The 21690-nt window shown below is 53.6% G+C and overlaps 3 protein-coding genes across 3 annotated transcripts; 1 reads left to right on the top strand and 2 right to left on the bottom strand.

The window, feature by feature from the left end:
- Positions 1-477: 477 nt before the first annotated feature.
- J4E85_011726 (uncharacterized protein) lies at positions 478-2334 on the top strand (the record flags this gene model as incomplete). Its single annotated transcript, XM_051475927.1, has 6 exons — positions 478-750; positions 801-837; positions 891-982; positions 1032-1116; positions 1172-1843; positions 1910-2334. The coding sequence occupies 6 exons, from the start codon at positions 478-480 to the stop codon at positions 2332-2334; spliced, it is 1584 nt and encodes a 527-aa protein (XP_051320275.1).
- Positions 2335-3812: 1478 nt separating this feature from the next.
- On the bottom strand, positions 3813-5534 carry J4E85_011725 (uncharacterized protein; the record flags this gene model as incomplete). Its single annotated transcript, XM_051475926.1, has 1 exon — positions 3813-5534. One exon carries the CDS (start codon positions 5532-5534, stop codon positions 3813-3815), a length of 1722 nt encoding a protein of 573 aa, XP_051320274.1.
- Positions 5535-9259: 3725 nt separating this feature from the next.
- On the bottom strand, positions 9260-21352 carry J4E85_011724 (uncharacterized protein; the record flags this gene model as incomplete). Its single annotated transcript, XM_051475925.1, has 4 exons — positions 9260-9354; positions 9408-13715; positions 13767-21252; positions 21308-21352. The coding sequence occupies 4 exons, from the start codon at positions 21350-21352 to the stop codon at positions 9260-9262; spliced, it is 11934 nt and encodes a 3977-aa protein (XP_051320273.1).
- Positions 21353-21690: the final 338 nt, after the last annotated feature.

Raw genomic sequence — 21690 nt, 5'->3', positions numbered from 1 at the left:
AAAGATAAAGATTGGTGACGCTGAGGCATATTCAGCAACCTCGACAAAGAACAGATGAGGTACTCGCTAAGAATGTCCGGGTTGTTCCCTTGGCCCAGTGATCTGACGTCGAGTACGAATGGAGTGCTGAGGGCTGAACTCAATGTGTGACCCCGAGACACAAACGGTCAGGCTTGGCCTGGGGATCGTCGAGCGCTTTGCCCGTCAGACCCTAGCGGTCAGTAGACGGCTCCATCGCTAACAGCGCGACCGCCGGAACCAAGGATCCGCTCTGTGTATACACCGTATCAACCGTATAGAGCGAAGCGCACCAATGATCCTGGCTTTTCTAGACCAGGGGAAACATTCTCGGTATATGTAGAAGGACGACCACGTCGCGACTTCACCCGCCACTCACCATCCACCTTCCGACACCAACACACAGCACCCGCAGGTGACATATCGAACCTAAGGGCAACCCCACTGCTTACCTCGAAGATGGCCGCCAAATTCGAAAACATCAACACCTCCGCGGTGCCTCCTACACAGGAATCTACGATGATGGACAGCCAAACTATGGCGCAGTTGACGCACACGCTGCAGACTGTGGCTATCGCAACCCTCTTTTTCGCAGTCTGCGCATACGTTCCCAAACTGAAACGAAAGGCCCAGCTGGGAAGCCTGCCGGTTCTCGGCGGAGAGACCGGAGAGAAACACCGACAGGCATACCTCACTTCTGCTAAGAAGATGTATGAAGAAGGTTACGCTAAAGTAAGCTAATCGTGGGTCTTTTGAAATGCTCTTACTCACAGCGCTGCTAGTTCAAAGACTCAGTGTACAGAATTGTAGGAGAGCAGGGTATGTTTGCATATTCCAAGAAAAAAGAAAGCGCATCGCTCATACCTCTCTAGGCGAAGACAATATCGTCATACCCTCAAGTCTGCTCCCAGAGCTGCGAAAACTCCCAGATGATGTTCTCAGCTTCCCTGCCGCCGTCAAGCAGGTATGTAGACGTGAGCAGTTGAGGTCGAAACAAAGCTAACCGCCTATAGCTCATGGAAGTCAAATACACCAAACTGCAGGTTGAGGGAGCGACCGGTCTTCATTCGGTCAAGCATGACCTCACACCAGCACTACGTAGGTCGAAACGAACAATGCTGCTCACGAGCTGGTGAAGCTGATATTATGGTAGCTCGATTAAATCCAACAATCGCCACGGAAGTCGACATCGCTTTACGAGAGTCTATGCCCCCATGCGAAGAATGGACCGACGTTTACATTTTCAAAGAGCTCGTCGATGTCATTGCAAAAGTCTCCGGTCGCATTTTCGTCGGACCAGAACTATGTCGCAACCCAGAATACATCAAGCTCGGAACGAACTACACAATGGATCTCGTGGCAGGAGTCACAGCTTGCAAGAAGGTCCGCCCATGGCTGAAGCCGTTCCTGTGTCCCCGCCTCCCAGAGATCGTCAAGCTTCGCAAGATCGAGCAACAACTGAGCGACTTTCTGCACCCAATCGTAGAGGAGAGGATGACCGCCAAGGCGAAAGATCCGAATTGGCAAGAGCCAGACGACATGCTGCAGTGGATGATCACGAGGGGTAAAGGTAAAGACACGATCGACGAAATTACCAGGTTCCAACTCGGTCTCATCTTCGCCGCCATCCACACCACAAGCATGACCGTCACCAGCATTATGCACACACTCGCCGTCACGCCAGAGTACATCGATCCTCTCCGTGAGGAGATCCGCAATGTCATGGCCAACAACGACGGAGTCATTACTTCCCGCGCTCTGCAACAGATGGAGAAAGTCGATAGCTACATGAAGGAAGTCATTCGCTTCTACCCAACAGGCTACAGTAAGTTAAATCCTCTCGATATGCATCACTCTTGGAGAACATCACAACTAACCCCACCCCCTCCAGCGGCCTTCAACCGCCGCGTCCTCAAAGGCATCACCCTCAGCAACGGCCAATACATCCCACCCGGCGTCACCATCGAAGTCCCCTCGGCAGCCGTCTACCTCGACGAAAAGAACTACCCCTCCGCCGACGAATTCGACGGTTTCCGCGCCTACAAGGCACGCCAGAGCGGCAAAGCAGCGGACATTGCACGCAACCAGTTCGTCACCACCAACGAGACCAACCTCAACTTCGGCTACGGAGCCCACGCCTGCCCAGGCCGCTTCTTCGCTGCCAATGAGATCAAGATGATTTTGGTCAGGCTGATCCTCGAGTATGATGTTAAGATGCCGAACGATGAGACCGTCAGGTATCCGATGGTTGATGTGAGCACGCAGAGTATGCCTGATCCGACGAAGGCGTTGAAGTTTAGGAAGGTGCAGATTTGAGTGTGTGGGATGGTGTTGGTTTGGATCATATGCACATGACAGGAAAGAGCATGGAAGCAGGTCTAGAGACGTTTTTTCTACTCGGCTTGTGTAGCGACTGTTGCGACGCGTCGTTGTTTCTGCTGCATACCTTTCTCTCTTTTGCGACGTCCTCTTTTCTGATAGCTCGATATCATTCCTCTGGCCAAGAAGCGCCATGCTTTCATTCTACAACATATGTGTCCGCTTCCTCACATCCACCCAATTATGCACTGTCTCCACATGGGTTGACGATACCCAACGCTATCACATCACCCCCTCCGTCCTCGACACGTTCATCGATAGCATCCTGACCCTTCGGTGTGACCTGGCCTAGCACGAAAAGATACATGTCAGCTTTCGCACCTCTGAGCACACAACCATCACCCAACCCTTTTTTGAAACGAGAAGAAATAAAAACATACCATCCCCACTGTTATCCTCACTCACGGTACCCCAGCCCATACACCCAATCACTCCGATGATAAGTCCGATGACATTTATCCCAACGACTGCCAGACTGACGACAAGGATGAGTAGAAGCATGCCGGGGATGTTGGTAGCAGAAGAAGCGTTTTCGTTGACGTTGGTTGGGATGTCAACGGGTATTAGCGTGGTGGAGAGGTGGTCTGATGGCATGGTCGGCCGTTTAGTGGTCTGATGGATGATGATTATGTTTTGGAGGTTGATGGGGTAATTTGACTCGCAGGTCTTCGGAACGAGAGAGAATTGCGATGAATGAAGTAAGATAATAGCGATGTAAGTAATCGATCTTCTTTCATTACCCTCAGAACGAGCGTGATAAGCGGAGTGCCGATTTGCTGATAACCTTGGTAAACGAGCGTAATCTCACAAGAGCGACGAATACCGCGTTTCGCACACGCGAAGAGATGTGTTTTGTAGAACAGGCTGGTCATCGGTGTAGAGTGAACGTGTCTGGGTTTTGTCTCAAGCTATGATGCAGACGCTGGGACTGTCTTAGTTTTATCTTAGTGAGAGTGCAATCTCAACACCGCGGATGAGTTTGATGGAGATGATGGAAGAGGTATTTTGTGTTGGTCTTCAAGGCTATTCTGCGCTGGGGATGGTATATAACAGCTGATGACATCCTAGTGCACTGCGGATGGGATGAGTGTTTTACGAGGCCTGGCTTTCTTGGAGTCTCTGCTAGAGACAGAGGCCGTGCGTAGAGCAGTGCGCATAGTTCTTGCTAATGGGATATGCGCAACGCGTCTACCAAGACAAGACAACAAAAGATCTCAAGTCACGAAGCCATGCAAATGGGAAAAGGATGCCTAAATCAAAATGTACATTGTGGGTATATTGTAATTATCATATCTTCCGACCAAATATTCCGGCGTTCATCATACGCTCATAACACGAGCATTCATCGTAATGAACCTCTACAGTTTCAGGTGCACGTGGCAACCTGAGACCCTCCTATCGAGACTCTTCATCTCCTACTCCTCGCGTCCGCGCCTCCTGTTGTTATCAATAAAGACCTTCTTGAACCTAAAATGGCACAAGTCCTTCGTAACCTGCCACGAGCTCTTCGCATTCTCCGCAACAAGCTGGCGTGTAGGCTTCTGGAACAACTGGTCAATCTCCTCAAGCGTGAGATCCTTCGTCTCAGGCATGAAGAAGATCTGGTAGAACCAGCCCAACACGGCGATGCCACCGTAGAAACCCAGCGCAAGACCAGTCTTGGTGAAGGTGTTTTGCATGCCGGTGAAGTTGTAGGTGACGATGAAGGAGGACAGGAAGAGCCATCCGGTGGAGGTGGTCATACCGTAGGAACGGAGGTAGGTGGGGTAGACCTCGGAGGGAATGACCCAGGTCAATGCGGCGTAGGAACCGAAGAACAGCTCGTAGAGGATGAGACCGGTGAAGTAGGTGCCGAGAGTAGCGCTCAGAGAATCCATGTGGTATGAGATACCGACAAGGACGAGACCGACCAGGAAACCGGGCAACATGGCAATGGCCCAGAAGCGACGACCGCAGGTCTCCATGAGGAAGATGGCGGGGATGGTACCGAGGAGGAGGGAGCCGCCTCCGACAAGAGACATGTAGTTGGCGGTTACGGTGTCGAAGCCGACTTGGTGCATCAGGACGGACATGTAGTACATGATGGCGTTGATACCGGTGAACTGGCCGAGGAAGATCATGATGTTGGCGTAGATGATGGCGCGGCGAGCACGCGGCTTTGTGAAGAAGTCCATCCATGGGAAGCGGTTGGTGCGTCCGGCAGCGACCTCAGCCTCTTCCATCTCAGTGCTGACCTTCATGACGAAGAACTCCTCGCGTGCCTCATGAGTAGCAGTACCGCGAATGCGCTTCCAGACCTTAAAGGCCTCCAGAGGCTTGCCCTTGTGCATAAGGTAACGGGGAGATTCGGGCATGAAGAGGATACCGACACCCATGATGGTGGAGAAGACGAGGGAGCTACCGAGAATGTAACGCCAGTTACCAGGCACAGTGATGAACATGGCGGCGACGGCGTAGCCAAGGACTTCTCCGAGGGCGATGTTGAACTGGTAGAGGGAGACGAGGTTACCACGGAGTCTGCTCTCGACAGTCTCAGCGACGTAGACGGGTACGGTACCACCTTCGAGACCGACACCAGCACCGAGGATGACACGGGCAGCGACGATCATGCCGTAGTTCATGGATCCGGCTTCGAGCGCACCACCAATGGTGTAGAGAATACAGGAGATGATGATGGCCCAGCGGCGACCAAAGTATTCGTTGCAGGGCGAGATGAGGAAGGCACCAGCGACGGCTCCGAGCGGCATACCAGAGTTGACGAGCGAGTTTTGCTGGGCAGTCAGGTGGAGGTCGTCGGGAAGTGTGAGGTTAGCACCAGAGATGAGCGACTGGTCCAAGCCAGATAGCAGACCACCCATGGATGCGAATGCGACAATCATCCATGTGAAATGCTTGGGGTTCTTGAACTCGATGTCGAAGAAGCCCTTCTTGTAGTTGGCCTGCTCCAACTCCTTCTCAAGATCCTGGATCAGGTTCTCGGATTCCCATCCTCTCGCATCCTCGAGTTGTTCTGTCTTTGCCTTGGGTGCGGAGTAGTCCGGTGTAGGTGCGACCTGGATGTGGTCGGCTTTTTCGGTTTGCAGAGTGTGCTGCGGCGACGAGGTCTCCTCAACCATCTTGGTGTCCTTCTCGTCCATGATGGGCAGTGATCAACGAAAGATCAACAGTGAGGAAGGGAGGAAGAAAAAAGGGAGAAAGGCTGCAGCAAAAGGCTGGTATCTCACAACCCCCTCCCAAGCGGACGCATCTCCGCCCTTTATAAACCCCAGTGGAGACGACCCATGCCCATGGAGAAGCCTCCCCATGGCGCTCTCCATCCCACCACCAACGTGACGTGACGTACGCGTGGAGTCTCCATGGCACGAACGCGGCAAAAAATTTGCCTTGCGCGGATCGCAATGCCGGGGTAGTAAGCACCAGCGCAAAGCCGGTTGTTGCAGACTTATCATGGGCTGCCCAGGAAGAGTATAGACGGGTGGAGATAAACAAGCAAAGGACCGACCGCCTTGGTGGAGCTTGGCTGCAAAGAAGCTTCTAGCGCCCCACATGCGGCTCTGCGGTTGGATCCAATATTCCTGCCGAGATACTCTCCGGACAGGTGTGGAAGGTCGCGCGTGTAGTCGTCTCGAGGAACTTTGGCATACCACAGCAAAACGTCTCTATCGCTGGTATTTGAGGGTGCCAAGTTTGACATGAAGATAAGCATCGCGGAACATGCGGTAGTGGCGCCTGGCGTAACGTTCGCGACCAGTTCTCGCTGTTCCCAAACTACCAGGCATCTCGAACGGCCCAACCAATACCAAACTCTGCGCGCTACGCCAACAAACAACGCGCGCAATGACGTCGAACGCCCTCGTGATGTGTCAGGAAACGGCGCGAATAGCCAATTCCCCCAAGATCAGAAAGTCCATGCGTGCATCGGAATCGGAGCATGGGGAGGGGGCGGGTTGGTGTGAAGGCCATGCATGCATATCCCCTCACCATCGGAGAAAACGCTTTGCTTCGGCGCCCATGCCTGTTTAGGACGAGCCGGGAGGGCAGCGCAGAGGGCGCATACCTTACTAAAGTACGCCGTCCGACTTGTTCCGCTCCAGCCTCGTCTTCCCCCGGTACTCCAGCCCGTGTTGTTGGGTAGGTGGGTGGAACCCGGGGTCCTCGCATGGCTCTCGCATGGCGGGTTGGGGGCTGCTTCGGGCAGAACCGGCGGCGCAGACATCACTGCTCAAGCATCCGGGAGAGAAGATGCTTAGCAGTTCTTATCGCTCCGACTGTCTTGTCGCTGAAGTAGCATCCTGAACGTTACTACAGTCCCTCATCTCCAGCACTGAAGGCGATATCGAGAGCGGCGACCAGGCATCAAACCAGCACTGCGTTGATCTGAAAGTCGGAGGTGGACCACATCGCTAAATCCACCACCAAAGCGCCAACATCGGACCATTCGACTCCCTCCGACATTCTAGAGCTCCGATTCAATACGCTACCACAAGAACCAATTGAAGCCATTAGCTAAACCGGTCCCCATCCGACGAATCCATATCAAGCATCGTGAACTGCATGTGCAGGCGGTGTACCTGGTCGAGAAGCTTCAGTGGAGTGTGCCTTGACTCGGGCACCTGGAAATCCCATACCATGGCCTTGGCTACCTAAAGAAGAGCTTGCATAACACAATATCCGTGGTGTACATAGATCCACTCTGGGCTGGGTCTCAAGAGTGATGTTTCGCTTTTCTCTCTTCCTTTTCATGAGAATCTTGGTGGTTAAAACTTAACCCATCACAACTATCGCGCACTGTGACCTAGCACGGGTCAGTTCCTTCGTATCTTGGGACTCAATTGTACTGGATTCTAGAGAGTATGGCGCTCTACTGTTACGACGCTATGGACCCCAGCATGTTCATGCGACTGTACCTAGGTATCATCGCACCGAGGCACGTATATTGACCATCGCACGACATTTAGAGAGGTTTATTCTTGACGTAGCATCATTCATCAAGTCTTCTTTTTGCATTAAGTAGATTTCGAATCCGTACAAGCTGTTGAAGAAGCGTCTCTGCTGCAGCGACTTTGTGCCGCAACACTCATTCGCCGCGTCATTCGACACCAACCAACCCTTCCCTCTACACTTCACAACACCCCAATTTATAATCTTTCTCTCCTTTCTTTTGCTTCCCTCTCTTTCCGTTCATGATCCTCTCGCTCCTCACAACTTCGACGTCTTCTCCTCCCTCCTCACCAACCCCGGATGCGCCACCCTAACCGGCCTCGTAACAGCATAAAACGCCATACCGCTCGACTTGGTCGAAAACTGCACTTTACCTAAAGATGGGTGTATGAAGTCAGTGTTTGTCTCACATGCACTTCGTACATCGGCGATTACTCACTCCCCACATGAAAAAACGCAAAATCGCCCGCGACAAGATGATGCGTGATCCCCGTTGCCTCATCCAGCACATCGATCTGACCACTCAGAACATACTTCGTCTCCTCAAAGTCATAAGAGGCAGGTTTCGAAGGCCCAGCTTCGATCTTGTAGAAGCCGGATGTTAGGTGTGAGGGTGAAGAGGGGGTTTGAGTACGGATGCTGGCGTGAGTTAGAAGGGAGTTTAGATGATGGAGCGTGGCCTTGGAGGAAGTGAGACGACGCAGAGCGATGAGCCACTTTCGATTCCCGGGATACATAATTGTTCTATACGCAAAGATGCTCCTCGAATGAGATGGATTGCGATTGTTACAGACGGGCTTGGATTGCTGGGGAGAGAGGGAAAAGGTGATGATGAGACAAGAGGGGGTGGCTTACGTGTGGAAGTCGGCGACAGTCGCGTTGTCGCCTTTTGGCAGGGGGATAAATTCATGGCCTGCGCCTTTGATGACGGTGAGGGGGACGAGGGTTCCAGACACTGATTTCACGATGGCGCGTTAGTAATGCTGTGAGACCGGCACGTCGGTTCCATCCCCATCTGGGAGGAGGGTTGAGCTTACTGTTTGATGCAAGTTCGTAGAATTCTTAGTAGTAGTAGTAACGTCAATGTGATATTTAAGATGAAATCAGTCCAGAAAGCACATTATAAAGAACCAAGATGATGTTGTTCTGTGCTCCTTCCCCCACAATGTTGTGGGATGCGATAGTTGCCCTAATCGGGTAAGCCGTGCCTGACTGCCCAGGTCAGGTAAGCCCCCTCCATTTGCACTTTCGACATGGTACGTAATGAGCGCAACACTTGAACTGAAAGGAACATGCGTGGAAAGTGCGTATACTAGCTAGCGATGCGCTTCAGTATACCAGGCGAATATGACGACACCATTACTGCAACTCTCACGCAAAACATCTATAAAACTTAACGCCACTTAGAGACTCAAGAACAAGCATATCGAGTAAAGAAACTCATAACCTCTATCTAACACCTCACTAATCCTCTCACCCAGTCCACCCAACCAGTCTCCCATCAAGGTCTAGAAAGACAACCCGGGCCTGCACTCCCAGATCATCCCCTTTCCCATCTGTTCGAAACCAGCCAAGCTGAACCAGGCATTCCTGCATCATCACATCTCCATCTCATAAACTCGTGAAAAACTCCCTCCACTCCAATTTTGAACTGATATTCGTACACACAGAGAGAGAAAAAGAAGAAAAAAAAAGAGCCTAGGGCATAAACCATCAATCACTACTCTTCTTCTCATCTACCAAATGCTCATTCCTTCACCCCTCACCTGAAAGGGTATAGTTCATATCCCGGTACACACATACACGCCCCTTCCTGCGCCTGCAATGCAAAGAAGATCGTAATATGTAATCATCGAAAAAGCGATATTCGTGAGGTAAGGAGGCCGTTCGTTCGTTGTTTGTGACAGCGAGCGGGGTAAGTTTAGGCGAAGCCAAAGTACTCGCCACCAGCTGTCATGGCGGTGTAAAGGGCCTTGCGAAGATCTTCGTACGTCTCGTACTCAGGGAGGTCGAGTTCTGTCAGATTTATTAGCATTGGGTTGAGACAAAGGGTAGGGGGTATAGCTTACGGTTGAAGCAAGTATGGCTAGATGGCAGACGATCCTTGCTGCCGTAATCGCGGTGGATGTTGAACTTGGAGAAGCCGTTCATACCCTCGAGCTCCTTGAAACCATTGAGCGGCACCTTACTTGTACCAGTGACGAATTGAAGCAGCTTGGCTTGCTCTTCCTTCTCGAACGTTCGGACAGCGCGCCAGAACCACTGGATCTGTGGCGAGGCAGCCGTATAATTGTGGTACTCAGTGTTGTTCTTCCAGTCATCCACATTGATGTCAGGCAGACCAGAAATAAGAAGTTCGAGCTCCTGTTCGCTAAAGATGGAGACGAGCTCCGCCGGAACGATATCGTGGAAGCCCTTGAGGAAGTTCTCGAGCTGCTCTTGGACGGCGCCTACAAGACGGTGCTCAGTGATGAGGCGGACGTACTCGTGCTTGTTATCTTCGGTGACGGGAATGTTACGACCGTTTTCGATGAGGTCGACGGTTTGCATCTCTCCAAAGGCTTCGACTTCAACCGAGAAGGTTTCCGTTATAATATCCGTAATCTCGTTGTGAATCATCCATTCCAAGGACTTATAGTACTCAAGGTCAAGCGTCTCCATATCCTTGAGACTGACCTGCTTGCCCATGATCTGCTTGTAGACCGCTCGGCTGAAATGGCAGTCGAGGACGCGGCCTTCGTAAAGTGCTTTGCCGATGATGCGACCAATGAATTTGAAGAACATCAGATGCTCAGGGTTGATCGAACTAAGGCGATTGGGGTGGAATGTCGTGCGATCGGAAGCGACAGGTACAAAGAGAGCGTAGTCGGCGTTGAACATCTGTCGTGAGATTGACTGGAACCACTCGCGGGTAACACCACCAGCGTCAACACCTTCCTCACCGTGGAAGCGGATGCTGAGCTTGCCGAACTTCATCTCATCGGCCGACTTGAAGTACAGCGACTTGAAAGAGTCTAGGAAGACTTGGTCTCGACGAACAGAGAGCTGGAGCGGCTGGTGTTGTTGTCGGTCGCCACCTCGCGAATGGAGCTTTCGGTTGAAGTAGTTGCGCTTGTTGTCGAACTCCAGCACCTTGGAATTCTTCACCAAGAGAGAGAAAGTTCCGCTCATCAACTTGGGGTTTTGGCGGACAAGATCGTTGAGAATCTTACGGTGCTCTTCAGTGAAGTTGAAGAATAAGTTCTCCATCCTGCTCTCAGGTGGTGGGCTAGACAAAGCGAACTCTTTGGGAAGCATCTTGGACAAAGGCATGTCCTTGAGTGTGGTGTTCTTGCAAACGACCATCAGACTCTCAATAAGCGGAAGCAGCGTAGTAGCGATGTTGAGCATGTTGCCGCGCTGGCGGATGACAGTGAGACATTCGCTAAGCTTTTCCCAGAGGGGCGCAAAAGCAGAGTCCTCGTATAGGGTCAAGAGGATGTCTTCCTTCTGAGCGGGCTCAAGTGCCTCTGCAGCGGCCTCAGGCTTGTCCTTACTATCGCGCGACGGGTCGAAGAGGTAGTCGAGCGCCGTCAAGGCCCTCAGCAGCTTGGTTTGGTCGGAGCTTGCTGGGGAAAACTTGGCAAGTGCGATGCCTTGGACGTCAGTAGGCGAACTTGCCTTCGAAACTTGAACCGTCAAGCTCGCAAGATCCTGAAGTGTTGAGCTAGCAAGATCCTTGGCAATACCAAGCAATTCTTGACCGAAAATCTCTTTGGCACCTGGGATGGGGGAGAGGTTGCTGATGACCGACAAAGTCTCCTGGAAGACCTTGCTGTTGCACTCCCGAGCAGCCAAAATCTTAGCGACGAGTCGAAGGTTGGCTTCAGGCACATCGGGTGGTGTGAGTGTGCGGTGCTTCTTCTTGTCCTCTTCGGCCTTTGACTCGTCAGGCTTGGAAGTGCTGCCCTCGCCTTCAGTAGCCGTATCTGGCTGAGCAGCATTTTCAGGAGCAGTTGTCATCTCCGTATCTTGACCTTCTGGGCGAGCCTCCGTGGTTGTGGTATCAGCGGGCTCATTGTCAGTAGTCTGACCCTCCGCAGAGGCCTCTGTCTCCTTCTTTGCGTCTTCAGCAGCCTTCTCCTTCTCCTTCTTGAGGACTTGTAGTGGTGCCGTGATGACCTTCAGCAGCGATGTTAATTGCTCCATGATGGTAGAGCTCTCAACAATAAGCTTGCGGTCGAGCAAGGTAAGGAGAGCATTGACTGGGTACTTGTTCGCCTTGCTTTCCTTGGCTTTGCCCTTGCGGTTGGCACGGTTCTTGAAACCAACACCAGTCTCGTGCTCGGTCAGGAAGAACTGCCATACAGCAGGGTTCTTCTCCGTCAGCTGAGTAAGTGTGTTGAGACATTGCTGAACGACCATGAGTGGAGAGACATCGGCGTTGATCGATAGAGCGCCATTCTTGCGCGAGATCTTCGGAGTCTTGTCTGCTGGCTGCTGAGGCTGCTTTGCTCGGATCGACAACTGAGCAAAGCTCTTTTCAACTGCATTCACATCGGCGCTACCGTCTTGAAGAATGGAGAGCAGGATGCTAATGACCTCGGCACGGTTTTGACGATTCTCACAGACATAGCGGAGGATGGAGCTCAGGCTACCCTTGGCGCTGCCCTGTTGTGGGATGAACATGAGCCTGAGGAGCGTGGCAACGCCTGCCTTGTCAAGCATTTGAACGCAAGGACGCGTCTTCTTCTTCTGTGAAGGGTCGTCTGGCTGCGCGCGGCGATCGCGTCTATAGCCGAAGTCGTTGAACTGGTGTAACCGGCGATCACCTCCCATTGCTCGAGCTTCCGCAGACATGTCAGGTGGAAGTTGGCGCAGAATGCTCTCATCGGTATCCATAAGTACAGCAGCTCGCAGATTGGGGTCCAGCGATGCGAAGAAGCTTGCAGGATCCATGTCTTCTGCCTGTGGAGGGGCGGCGCCAGCAGTGCTTTGGTCGCGACGGCGGCGCTCTTCCCGCTCTCGGCGTCGACGCTCTTGCGCCTCCTGTGCAAGCAACTCATCTCGGATCTCTGGAGGAAGAGCAGCCAAGAAGTCTGGGTTGATGTCTGTAGGTGCCTCACCTGCTGGGCCTGCCTCCTCGGGCGCGGCCGGGGCCTGTGCTTGTGCCGGGGCTTGCGACTGCTGCTGCTCTTGTCGTCGCGCTTGGGCCCGTTGTTCGGCTCTACGTTCAGCTACCTGTTGCATCAAGACTTCCTCGCGCAGATCCTCGGGAAGAGCGTCCAGATACTCGGTGTCGATGCCCAAGTCCGTGATGTCATACCCATGACCTCTAATCGTTGTTGTGACTCGCGGTGCTGGAGGCGCAGCAGGTTCCGCAGGCGCGGGCTCAGCCGCAGCGGAGGCGTCAGCGGGCGCTGACGAGGACTCTCCGACCTCAACGCCCTCCATGGCTTGCGCTTCAGGTGCAGTTTCAGCCTCGGTCTTTGGCTCGCTTTCTGCGGGTTCCTCTTGAGCTCGGCTCGCAGCCTCAGCAGCTTCACGTTCTTGTCGCTCACGATCCTCCTTCTCTTGCGCCTCACGCTTCTCGCGCTCTTCACGTTCCTTCTGCTCTTTCTGTTCCTGCTCTTCCTTGAGTTTGCGTGCGACCTCAGCCTGGCGTTCTTCCAGTCGCTTCTTCGCCGCTTCCATGGCAGGAGGAACCATGACCTTCAGAATGGAGTTGACCACTCGCTGGCTCTTCTCTATCGCGCCAGGACCGAATAGGATCCGGGCTTCTTCTTGCCAGCGCTGGCTGGTGTACGCCTTGACGAATGATACCGCAGAATGTGGGTCTTCGCGAGCAGTGCGTGATGTGTACGACTCTCGCATGCGAGCAATATCGCGTCGCATCCCGCTGTCGAAGGGTGGCATACCCATGGGATTGGCGAAAGAAAGGTGCAATGCGCCTCCGTGCTGGTGTATTGTCGGGCCAGTTGTAGAGCTCATAGCGTTCAACAGATTGCTGATGAACGAGACTGGGCTGTCGGATTGGCTGAAGACGCGGGGACCACGGCCTTCAATAGCATGAACCCAGTCGCTCTGGCCTTCGTTGCGCGGTAGACCATCTCGTCCAGCAGAGCGACCGCCTCGCTGAAGCAGGGGATTGATACCATCGTCAGTAACACGAGGACCGGCACCTGGGCGATGCGAACGGTAAGCTGGTACAAGAATGCGATCACCTGGCCCTGCGGGGAACATCCATGGGCTGAGGCGGTGGGTGTGTCGAACGGCAGGGGCTTGAGCGTCTTCCCAGCTACCTCCCCAACCCATCTCGGGCATAGCATCGTCTTCATCCTCCATTCCAGGATCGTAGTGAATTTCTTCATCGTACTCCTCTTCTTCCTCGTCCATATCTAGTTGGGTTAGCGACCGTGATAAGCGTTCTATCCTATGAAGCAACGGACCTTCTTCCGCCATCTCGTCATCTAAGAAATCTTCGAGATCTCCACCTTGTTGACGCATTTGCTCAAGAAGCTGGGGAGGATCAAGGACAAAGCCGAGCGCGCCAGGGCCCATGTTGCCCTCGCCGTTGGGACCACCTGGGAAGTCGTCCTGATCATCACTCCAGTCATCTTCTTGATCTTCAGCGAGACTGGCGTTCTCGTCATCACCAGTGACTTCCTCCATAGCATCCATGGCCTCATCCATGTCGTCCATATCGTCATCACCTCCATCGTCCATGTCATCCATGTCATCTTCGTCATCATCCTCATCGTCTTCCGAATCATCATCAGAATTGTCGTCAGAATCGGAGCCCATTCCCATTTGGTTGCCATCGTCGTCAACCTCGATCTCGACATCGATGTCGCCGGGGAGACCTTCGATAGGACCCATGCCGTCAATGTCCATACCCATCTCCCCGAGGATCTCTTCATCGTCATCGGAAACAACATCGTCGTCACCGATATCAGCCTCGTCGTACTCCATATCATCCGCATAAGGATCGTCGTACATCATTTCCTCGCCCTCATCGTCTTCAGAGTCTTCGTCCGATTCCGAGTCACCAGTTTCGAACATGCCGAGCGTCGAGTTGCGGAACAGATCAGGCGTCTCTTCGCGTGTGTTATCAACGAGATCGTCGTCGGATGCTGTCGAGATCTCGTACTCGTCGGCGGAGTCTGGGGCTGAACCAGTATCATAGTGCATGCTCAGATCCATGGCTACGTAGCAGAGCCACTTCAAAGGCTTGAGAATGTACTTAACCACTCGCTTGGCATTTGGGAAGTTGAGATCAATGTCCGAAATCGCTGTTGTCAGGATAGTGACAAAGTTCTTCTCGTACATGATCTTGGCCATCTGCTTCAGGTTGGGTGTCAGATCGGCGTTCTGAGTAAGCATCTCTCCATTGGGACGCTGCGACACCATCCTACTAAAGATGTCGGCGATGCTCAACAGACGAGAGTACTTCATGTCGAGTGGTTCATCCGAAGCGTTTGCATCCTTGAACGCCTTCAGGGCATGCTCAAGAACGAACTTGCGTACGAAAAGCAGATCTGGCTCAGTTTCCGTATACGGCGACACTGGTACGTCGGTTTTCGGTAGAACGAACTCGCCCGTCTTGTTGCACAGTGAAACGATGACGTCGATGGCGCAGTTCGATGTCGCCAGCTTCTTCTTGAACGCGAGGTCGCCTTCATGGCTCAAGCTGCCGATAGGCACCACGTTGTTGAGTAGGTAGTTCAGGACACCGGATCGAGGCTTTGATGGTGTCACGGTGTAAGGGTCTGCCTTCCTGGAGAAGTTGATGAACTCAATCTTCGTGCGGTTGTAGCTCTGCAGAAGCTCAGCGAGACACTTCAAGATGAAGCAGCGGTAGATGTAAATTGGGTGTGCTTCAGCCTTGAACACAGGCTTCTCGGGCTTGGCAGACTCTGTAGGTGCGGCAGCTGGAGTCGCAGTGGCGGCGTCCGAGCTCGACTCTTTGCTTGCCTGTCCTTCAGCTGCACCCTCTGCGGACTTCTCTGCGGGCTTCTCTGTAGGCTTAGCAGGCTCAGGCTTGTCTTCAGCCTCCTTGTAGGCTAGCAACTCGCAGAGAAGGTAATGGATAACACCATCGGGGTTCTCAACTACAGGCACCTTGAGATCTGAAGTCTTTGTTCGCTCAAGGAACGGCTGCTTAGGCGCTTCGCTAGACTCCTTGGGTTTATCGGCCTCAGCAGTAACCTCTGAAGACTCAACAACACCTGTTGGCTCGGTTGGCTCAGTCGCAGGTGGGTCGGTCTTCTTGAGAATAAGAGTTTGCGGTCGCTGATTAGGATCGAATCCCTTAAGTTGAAGCTTCTCGTTGGTGACTTCCACGAAGATCTCGGGCGCACGGATGGCTAGCGCGTACATCTGGCGAGTGTAGCCAGTAGTGTCTGTCTGCCTTCGGTCGCGCGACTCAAACATCTGCTGGATCTCGGTACGCATAATTTGTCGAATCATCTCGTCGTCTTCAATCATGTGACGAAGCACAATCATGAAAGCGCTTCGAAGGCCCTCATTAGTGATACCAGCAAGCTGCTTTACCATGAGGAACAGACGTTGAATGTTGCGCTTCTCCGCAAGACGCGTAGCAATCTTACGCGTACGAGTAAGCATGGCTAGCACTCGTGTCACAGACAGAGCCAGCGACTCATCTTTGCCGATGCGAGGCAACATCTCGATGATTGCGTTGAAAAGCAGATCCTTCTCCTCGATACTGACGATAGGTTGCGGTAGATCTTCGACTGTGGTCTCTTCCTGGGACTCTTCTGTCGGCGGAGTCCATTGGACTTGATGCGGAAGTTGGTCCTCAGCCAGTAGTCGTTCGACGATAAGCAAGACCTGACCAATCCAAGGTGATGAATCCTCCGGAGACTGATCTGGGAAAATTTTGATGAAACCCAACAAGGTAGTGAAGTGTTCCTTCAGCTGTTCAACAATAACGTCGTAGAAATCCTTTTCTTGAAGCACCAACGCTAGGAGATGGGCCGAAGCTGCTATCTTCTTGCTCTGGGTTCGGAAGTCATCTTCACTCTGCAGCGACATGAGAGACTGTACAAGCATCATACCGATCTCGGCACGCATCTCGGGTGGGTCGGGCGCTTTCGAAACGGCGGCAATGATGAGATCTGCCAGCTCAAAGGTGACATCGTCGTGCGAGTTGAGCATGTCGAGACATCGATCAACGAGGTTCTGGCGGAGCTTGGCTCGCTGCTCATCCAGCTGGTCTATGGCAACGAGCTGGGTCGAATTGCCGTTTGCCATCCGCTTCTGATAAGCAAGAGCGTCCTGGGGCGCAGCGGGTGTTTGGCTTGACTGATCACCGGGTACAGGTGTAGTAGATGTAGGCGCCTCTGACTCTGTAGTCGCAGCGTCGGCGTCTTCCATGTGGACGGACTGTGTCTCCGGGTGCTCAGACCCATCTTCATCCCGCGTTACTTCGCTCCCTGTCATGCTAGCGTCGTCTGGGTGCTCGGGAACCACCACTTCAGCTCGACTTGGTGAAGCGGATGGCGGGCCTCGCGCTTGGATCTCATACTGTGGTATAGGATTTCTTGACGCACTTGGACGGATTTGGTTCTTGCAATACTCCTCCGCCATGTTGAAGTTGTCGCAGCATCGATACAAGGCTTCTTCAGCAAGGCTCTCCTCGTATCCCTTGTCTTTCAAGCGCGGCAAGTGGTCTCCGTTTCGGGCAGTCCAAGGCTTGATTATGGGCTTGCTACGCTTTGGAATCTTGTCGATGCTCTTGTAAGCTCCATGTTCACCTTCGCACTCGAGAACAGATTTCAGTATATTGACAGACGTCTTCACCAACGATGTAGTAGCCTTATCCATGAGATCAGAATTCCAGATCTTTTCCACAGGCACGATAACGGCGTAGCGTATTTCAACGAGGAACTGAGCAGTCAAGAAGTGATCAGCCCGCTCCCGATCGCGATCCGGCCGGGTTTGCATCGATGACGTCTGTGGCGACTCTGAGATGACTTTGAAGTTGATGATCTGGGAGAAGAAGGCCAGAATGATCTTGATACCTCCGAGAGACAGGTTGAGCACTCGCTTTGACTCCTCGCTAGTGTCTTCTGCCTGCTTCTGGGTGATCTCAAGCGCCGATTCGTAGAACTGGTTGAGGATGTTCGCCAGAACGTCGAATCCACCGAGGTTGCGGAAGGACACAAGCAGCAGCGTCAACGCTTGCGATCGATCGAGGTTTACCTCCACGATAAGTTGTGACAGCGAAGTAAGAATGATGATCCAGTACGCATAGCGGTCCTCAATGATCTCTGATTCCTTGGGACCTTCGTACTCGAGCTGGTCAATGACTGCCTGGGCAAGCTGGTCTGACACGACCGTTGCACATTGCCTCTGGTAAGCCTCAAGACTGCGGCGGAACAAGAGTAGTTTGCCAAGCGACTGGAAGAACGGTGCGACTTCCATCGGTATCCTACTAAGTAGATTGCGGAGAGTTTGCGTGTTCTTGAACTGTGCACTGTTCTGGCTTGGAGCCGTAGCCTCAGAAGCTGATCCAGAGGCAGCAGCGTCTCCGTTGGCAGGTGGTTCGGTCGCACTGTTTCCAAGGCGGAACACATTGTCGGCTTCATCATTGCCGAAACCAGAACTGGTAATCCGAGTCTCCTTCTCCCATTCTGTGGGCATGTTGCGCTGGAGCAAAAGTTCTTCCCACACACAGCTTCGATGCAGCTTTCCGAGACTGTCTACAAGACGTGCGTACATGTCCGCAAGATTGACTTGACTGGAGACATTATGAGAGGAACGGGTGGTGTACATCTGGCTCTGGAATGTTAAGGTCATGGCTCCGACGAGGGTATGGGCCGACACTAATGCTTTGACGTATTGTGTACCCTGCTGCATGTGCTCTGGACTCTGGGAAGTGCCAGTGCTTGTGAAAGGTGCGAAGAAGGCTTGCTTGCCAGTGTGATCAAGGAGGGGTTGCAGGCGCTCCAAGGCCACTTGTGTGCGCTTGATCAGAGAAGGCACCGCAATATGGGGCTTCTGCTCAACGAGTACCTGGACGACGTGGCCGAATTGCTCGCACATGCTGCGATACTCGCTTGCTTTTGGATCTAAGCAAGCGAGACTTGAAATGTCAAGGATAGAATCTACACCATCAAGCTCGACGTACGCAGCGCACATGGCGTGGTTTGAGAAGAACCCAGAGAGAAAACGGCAGAGTACGCGGATGTACTGACCGGTGGTAGGGCCCTTGGTGCTGTCCTCAGTCTCGGTGATTTGACTGTAAGCGACTGGTTCGTTAGCAGTCTCATCGGCATCTTTCATCTCCACATCAGTGCTTGTGGTCCCTGATGCTTGAGCTGTACTTTGCTGCGAGCCTGATGCAGAAAGCGCTTGGCGGCCGCCTGCCACGGTGAGCTTTCCAGCAGCATCCTCAGTCCAGAGCTTGGCTCCTACACCTTCCTTCTCGGCCTTGTCGGCGCAAAGTTGAACCACACGCGCGATCAGCTCGCTTAGACAGGCAAGAACGCGTGCCTTGAGAGGCGGGTGATGGCGCACTAGCTCATCGAACGAGTTTCCGATTAGGGTAGGCATCTCCGTATCAGCGTCAAGAGCTTTGATGTGAGCAGGGCTCTCGAAGATCTCGAAGAATCGCTGGAGGGCGGTCGATGATTGGAACAGCTTCATACCAGCTTCAGCCAAGCAGATACCGTCGAAAGCTGGGGGCAGGGTCGAGATGGCTTCAGCTACAGGCAAGATACCCTCGGCAAGTGGCTTTCCGCCCTCCCTAGGAGCGTATGTCGTTGGTGTTGAAGCACTGGGGTCATTGTTGGCTGCAGCCGTCGATTCTGAAGCAGGCTCTCCCGCGACTGTCTCCAAGAACGCATCGCTAAGACCTGCCTCGGCGATGACTTGGTAGCTAGTGGGTTCATTGTTGATGAAGCTGGTAAGGATCGTGACAGCCATGCTCCAAACAGTTGAGCCGAACGTCTTGGCGTTTGATAGCACAGTGCGCAAGCTGCTGAGCAGCTGTTGTGAGTCAAGCAAATTCCGCATCAAGCGATCGAAGTTTCCGCCTGTATGCGACATCATGTGGTTGAGGAACTTGAAAAGCCAGCGTAGACTCTGCTGGTGATAGAACGGGATTTGATAATCAGTAAGCTGAGTCTTGTACTCCTTGGGCATGCCCTTGTCCTCCTCTGCGAGCTTCTTGGAGGTGTCGACCTCGTATTGCATCAGATCAGCAATGATTTCGAGCCCCTTCGCGGCCACGAGGGCTGAGAAGGCGTCTCGCAGGTTGTACACAAAGGTATCAAGGAAGTTGAGGATCTTGGGGTGGTTGCGCTCTGCCTTTGCTGTACGCAGCTTGAGAACATCGACAAGAATTTCCAGGAGCCCCGCAGCCACCATCTGCTCACCAGTGCGTGTTTGAGACGTCGGCAGAGTGTTCAACAGAGAGAATAAAGCGTCGCGCCACTCGTCCTCCTCGATATCATCCGGGTTACCAGTTTCCTCGCCAAGGCCAGCGACCAGCTTGCGCACGACGTAGAACAACACACCGTGATTGACATTGACACTAAGAGCGGTGCAAACATCAGCCGCTTTAGACTTGTGCTTTGCAAGGGCCTCGAGTGCGCTCATGGTATATGTCTGCAGCTCCATCGAAATGCCAGTCTCGCCGTTTCCAGGCGGATGGACAAGCTCAGAGAGTTGGTAGGCAAGTTGCAACCGGCGTGGTTCGTCTGCATCTTGCTGACCCAGCTTGGCCATGAACTCCTTTTCGACGTGTACGTAACCGATGTTCGCAATGGACAGTAGACGGATGGCAACTGCACTGTCGCGCCCTGTGCGTCCCTCGTTGAACATCTTCGCGATGCGGAGCTTGTGCAGGAATTCGTAGTGCACCGTCTCCGGTAGACTTGCGAGTCCTTCCTTTATGAGGTCGTGTATGTCGGTCTTGTGTACCTTGTCCGCTGACAGCTGGAAAGTCTTGGGCCCGTTCGTTGTATTACTGGGTTGTCCGGGAGTGAAGGCAGGTGTGCTCGGCGAATCGGTAGCGGGTGCAGGCTGGGGCTGTCTCGGTGTTCGGTTGGGTCCCATGCTGGACGTCCTCCGTACGGGAGTCGGTGTGGTGGGCGCGGGTGCCTCTGTAGATGCCTGCTTGCCGCTCTCTGCTTCGGACGAGGGGGTGGGCTCATAGTACGAGATGAGGACGCCTCCGAACTCCTGCTTCATCGATGACTCGGACAGAGAGTACAGAGCGACTAGGTCGGACGGACTGACCTTATCAGTGCTGCCAGCGCGGTCCTTGCCCTTACCTGCTGGAGTGCCAAAGACAGGGACGGCTGTCGCGGGGCCCTTCGCGAATGGGCTAGCCAGCTTCTGGACCTTGTCGAGGTTGATGTTGTAGTGGCTGGAGAGAAGGGACGGGTGCAGGGTGGCCGGGGCCAAGCGCATGCGTGCGGCAGCATAGCGCTGGGCGAGGCGATGGCCGAGACGAAGCGTAGCTTTGAGGAGGGATGTGGAGGTCGTGTTTAGCAGCTTGTCCAGGCGCTCACTGCTGGAATACAGACTACGGTTCCCGCAGTTCTCCAAGAGCATCCGCGTGAAGTTGAGGATCTGCTCGACCAGCTCGCGATCGCCATCCCGGGATACGTGCAGGGTATCCAGGACAGCATCGGTCGTGGTTTGCTCGGAGCTGGTGCTTCCTTCCTCGGCATCGCCCTTGAGCAGCAGCCGGCGCTGGAAGGCCTGTGTCTGGGGCCCGTCTACCAGGCCATATTCCTTGTTGAAGAGCTCGAGGATGTGGTCGAAGCGGTTCAGGGCGGGGATCCAGTGGTATGCGTCACCGCGGGGAAAGGGCCAGTGCCTGGGGAACGAGGCGAGATGTGCGGGCAGCTGGAACAGCGGTATTGACTCGGTCGCCTTCACAAAGTCTGCTATCATCGGCGACTACGCGCTGTGTTAGCAGTGGCGAGGGCGGGGAGCGCGGGGAGCTGCAGCTTACCAGAGTCGACTCATGTCGCGATGTAGCCTGTTTCTTGATCTTCATGTTTGCGCCGGGCGCTCGGAAGACGAAGCTTGCTCACATGCAAGCTCTATGAAGCCGGTGTCGAGCGAGCAGTGGTTGCGTGTAGGCGGTCGGATAGCACGGCGCCGTGTCCGTGGCGTGAGAGGATGTCTAGAGGCAGGCTGCGATTGCCTTTACCGGAAGCGCAGAAACCCAAAGTGGCTGCGGCTTTAGTGGAGCGAAAAGCGGGGTCGTGATGATGTATGTCGTCGGTGGGTCTGCACACAAAAGCGGTCGCCGCGAAATGTTGCGATGGCTACAAGCGGGCGGGTTGGCGGAGAAGAGGCGTGGGTGGTGGGTTGCTGGTAGATTCCACGGTG

Source organism: Alternaria conjuncta (assembly GCF_024043145.1).
Source record: "Alternaria conjuncta strain BMP 0040 chromosome Unknown scaffold_43, whole genome shotgun sequence".
Classification (NCBI taxonomy): domain Eukaryota; kingdom Fungi; phylum Ascomycota; class Dothideomycetes; order Pleosporales; family Pleosporaceae; genus Alternaria; species Alternaria conjuncta.
The sequence above is the reverse complement of the archived record's forward strand: the minus strand, read 5'-3'. Positions and strand labels throughout refer to the sequence as shown.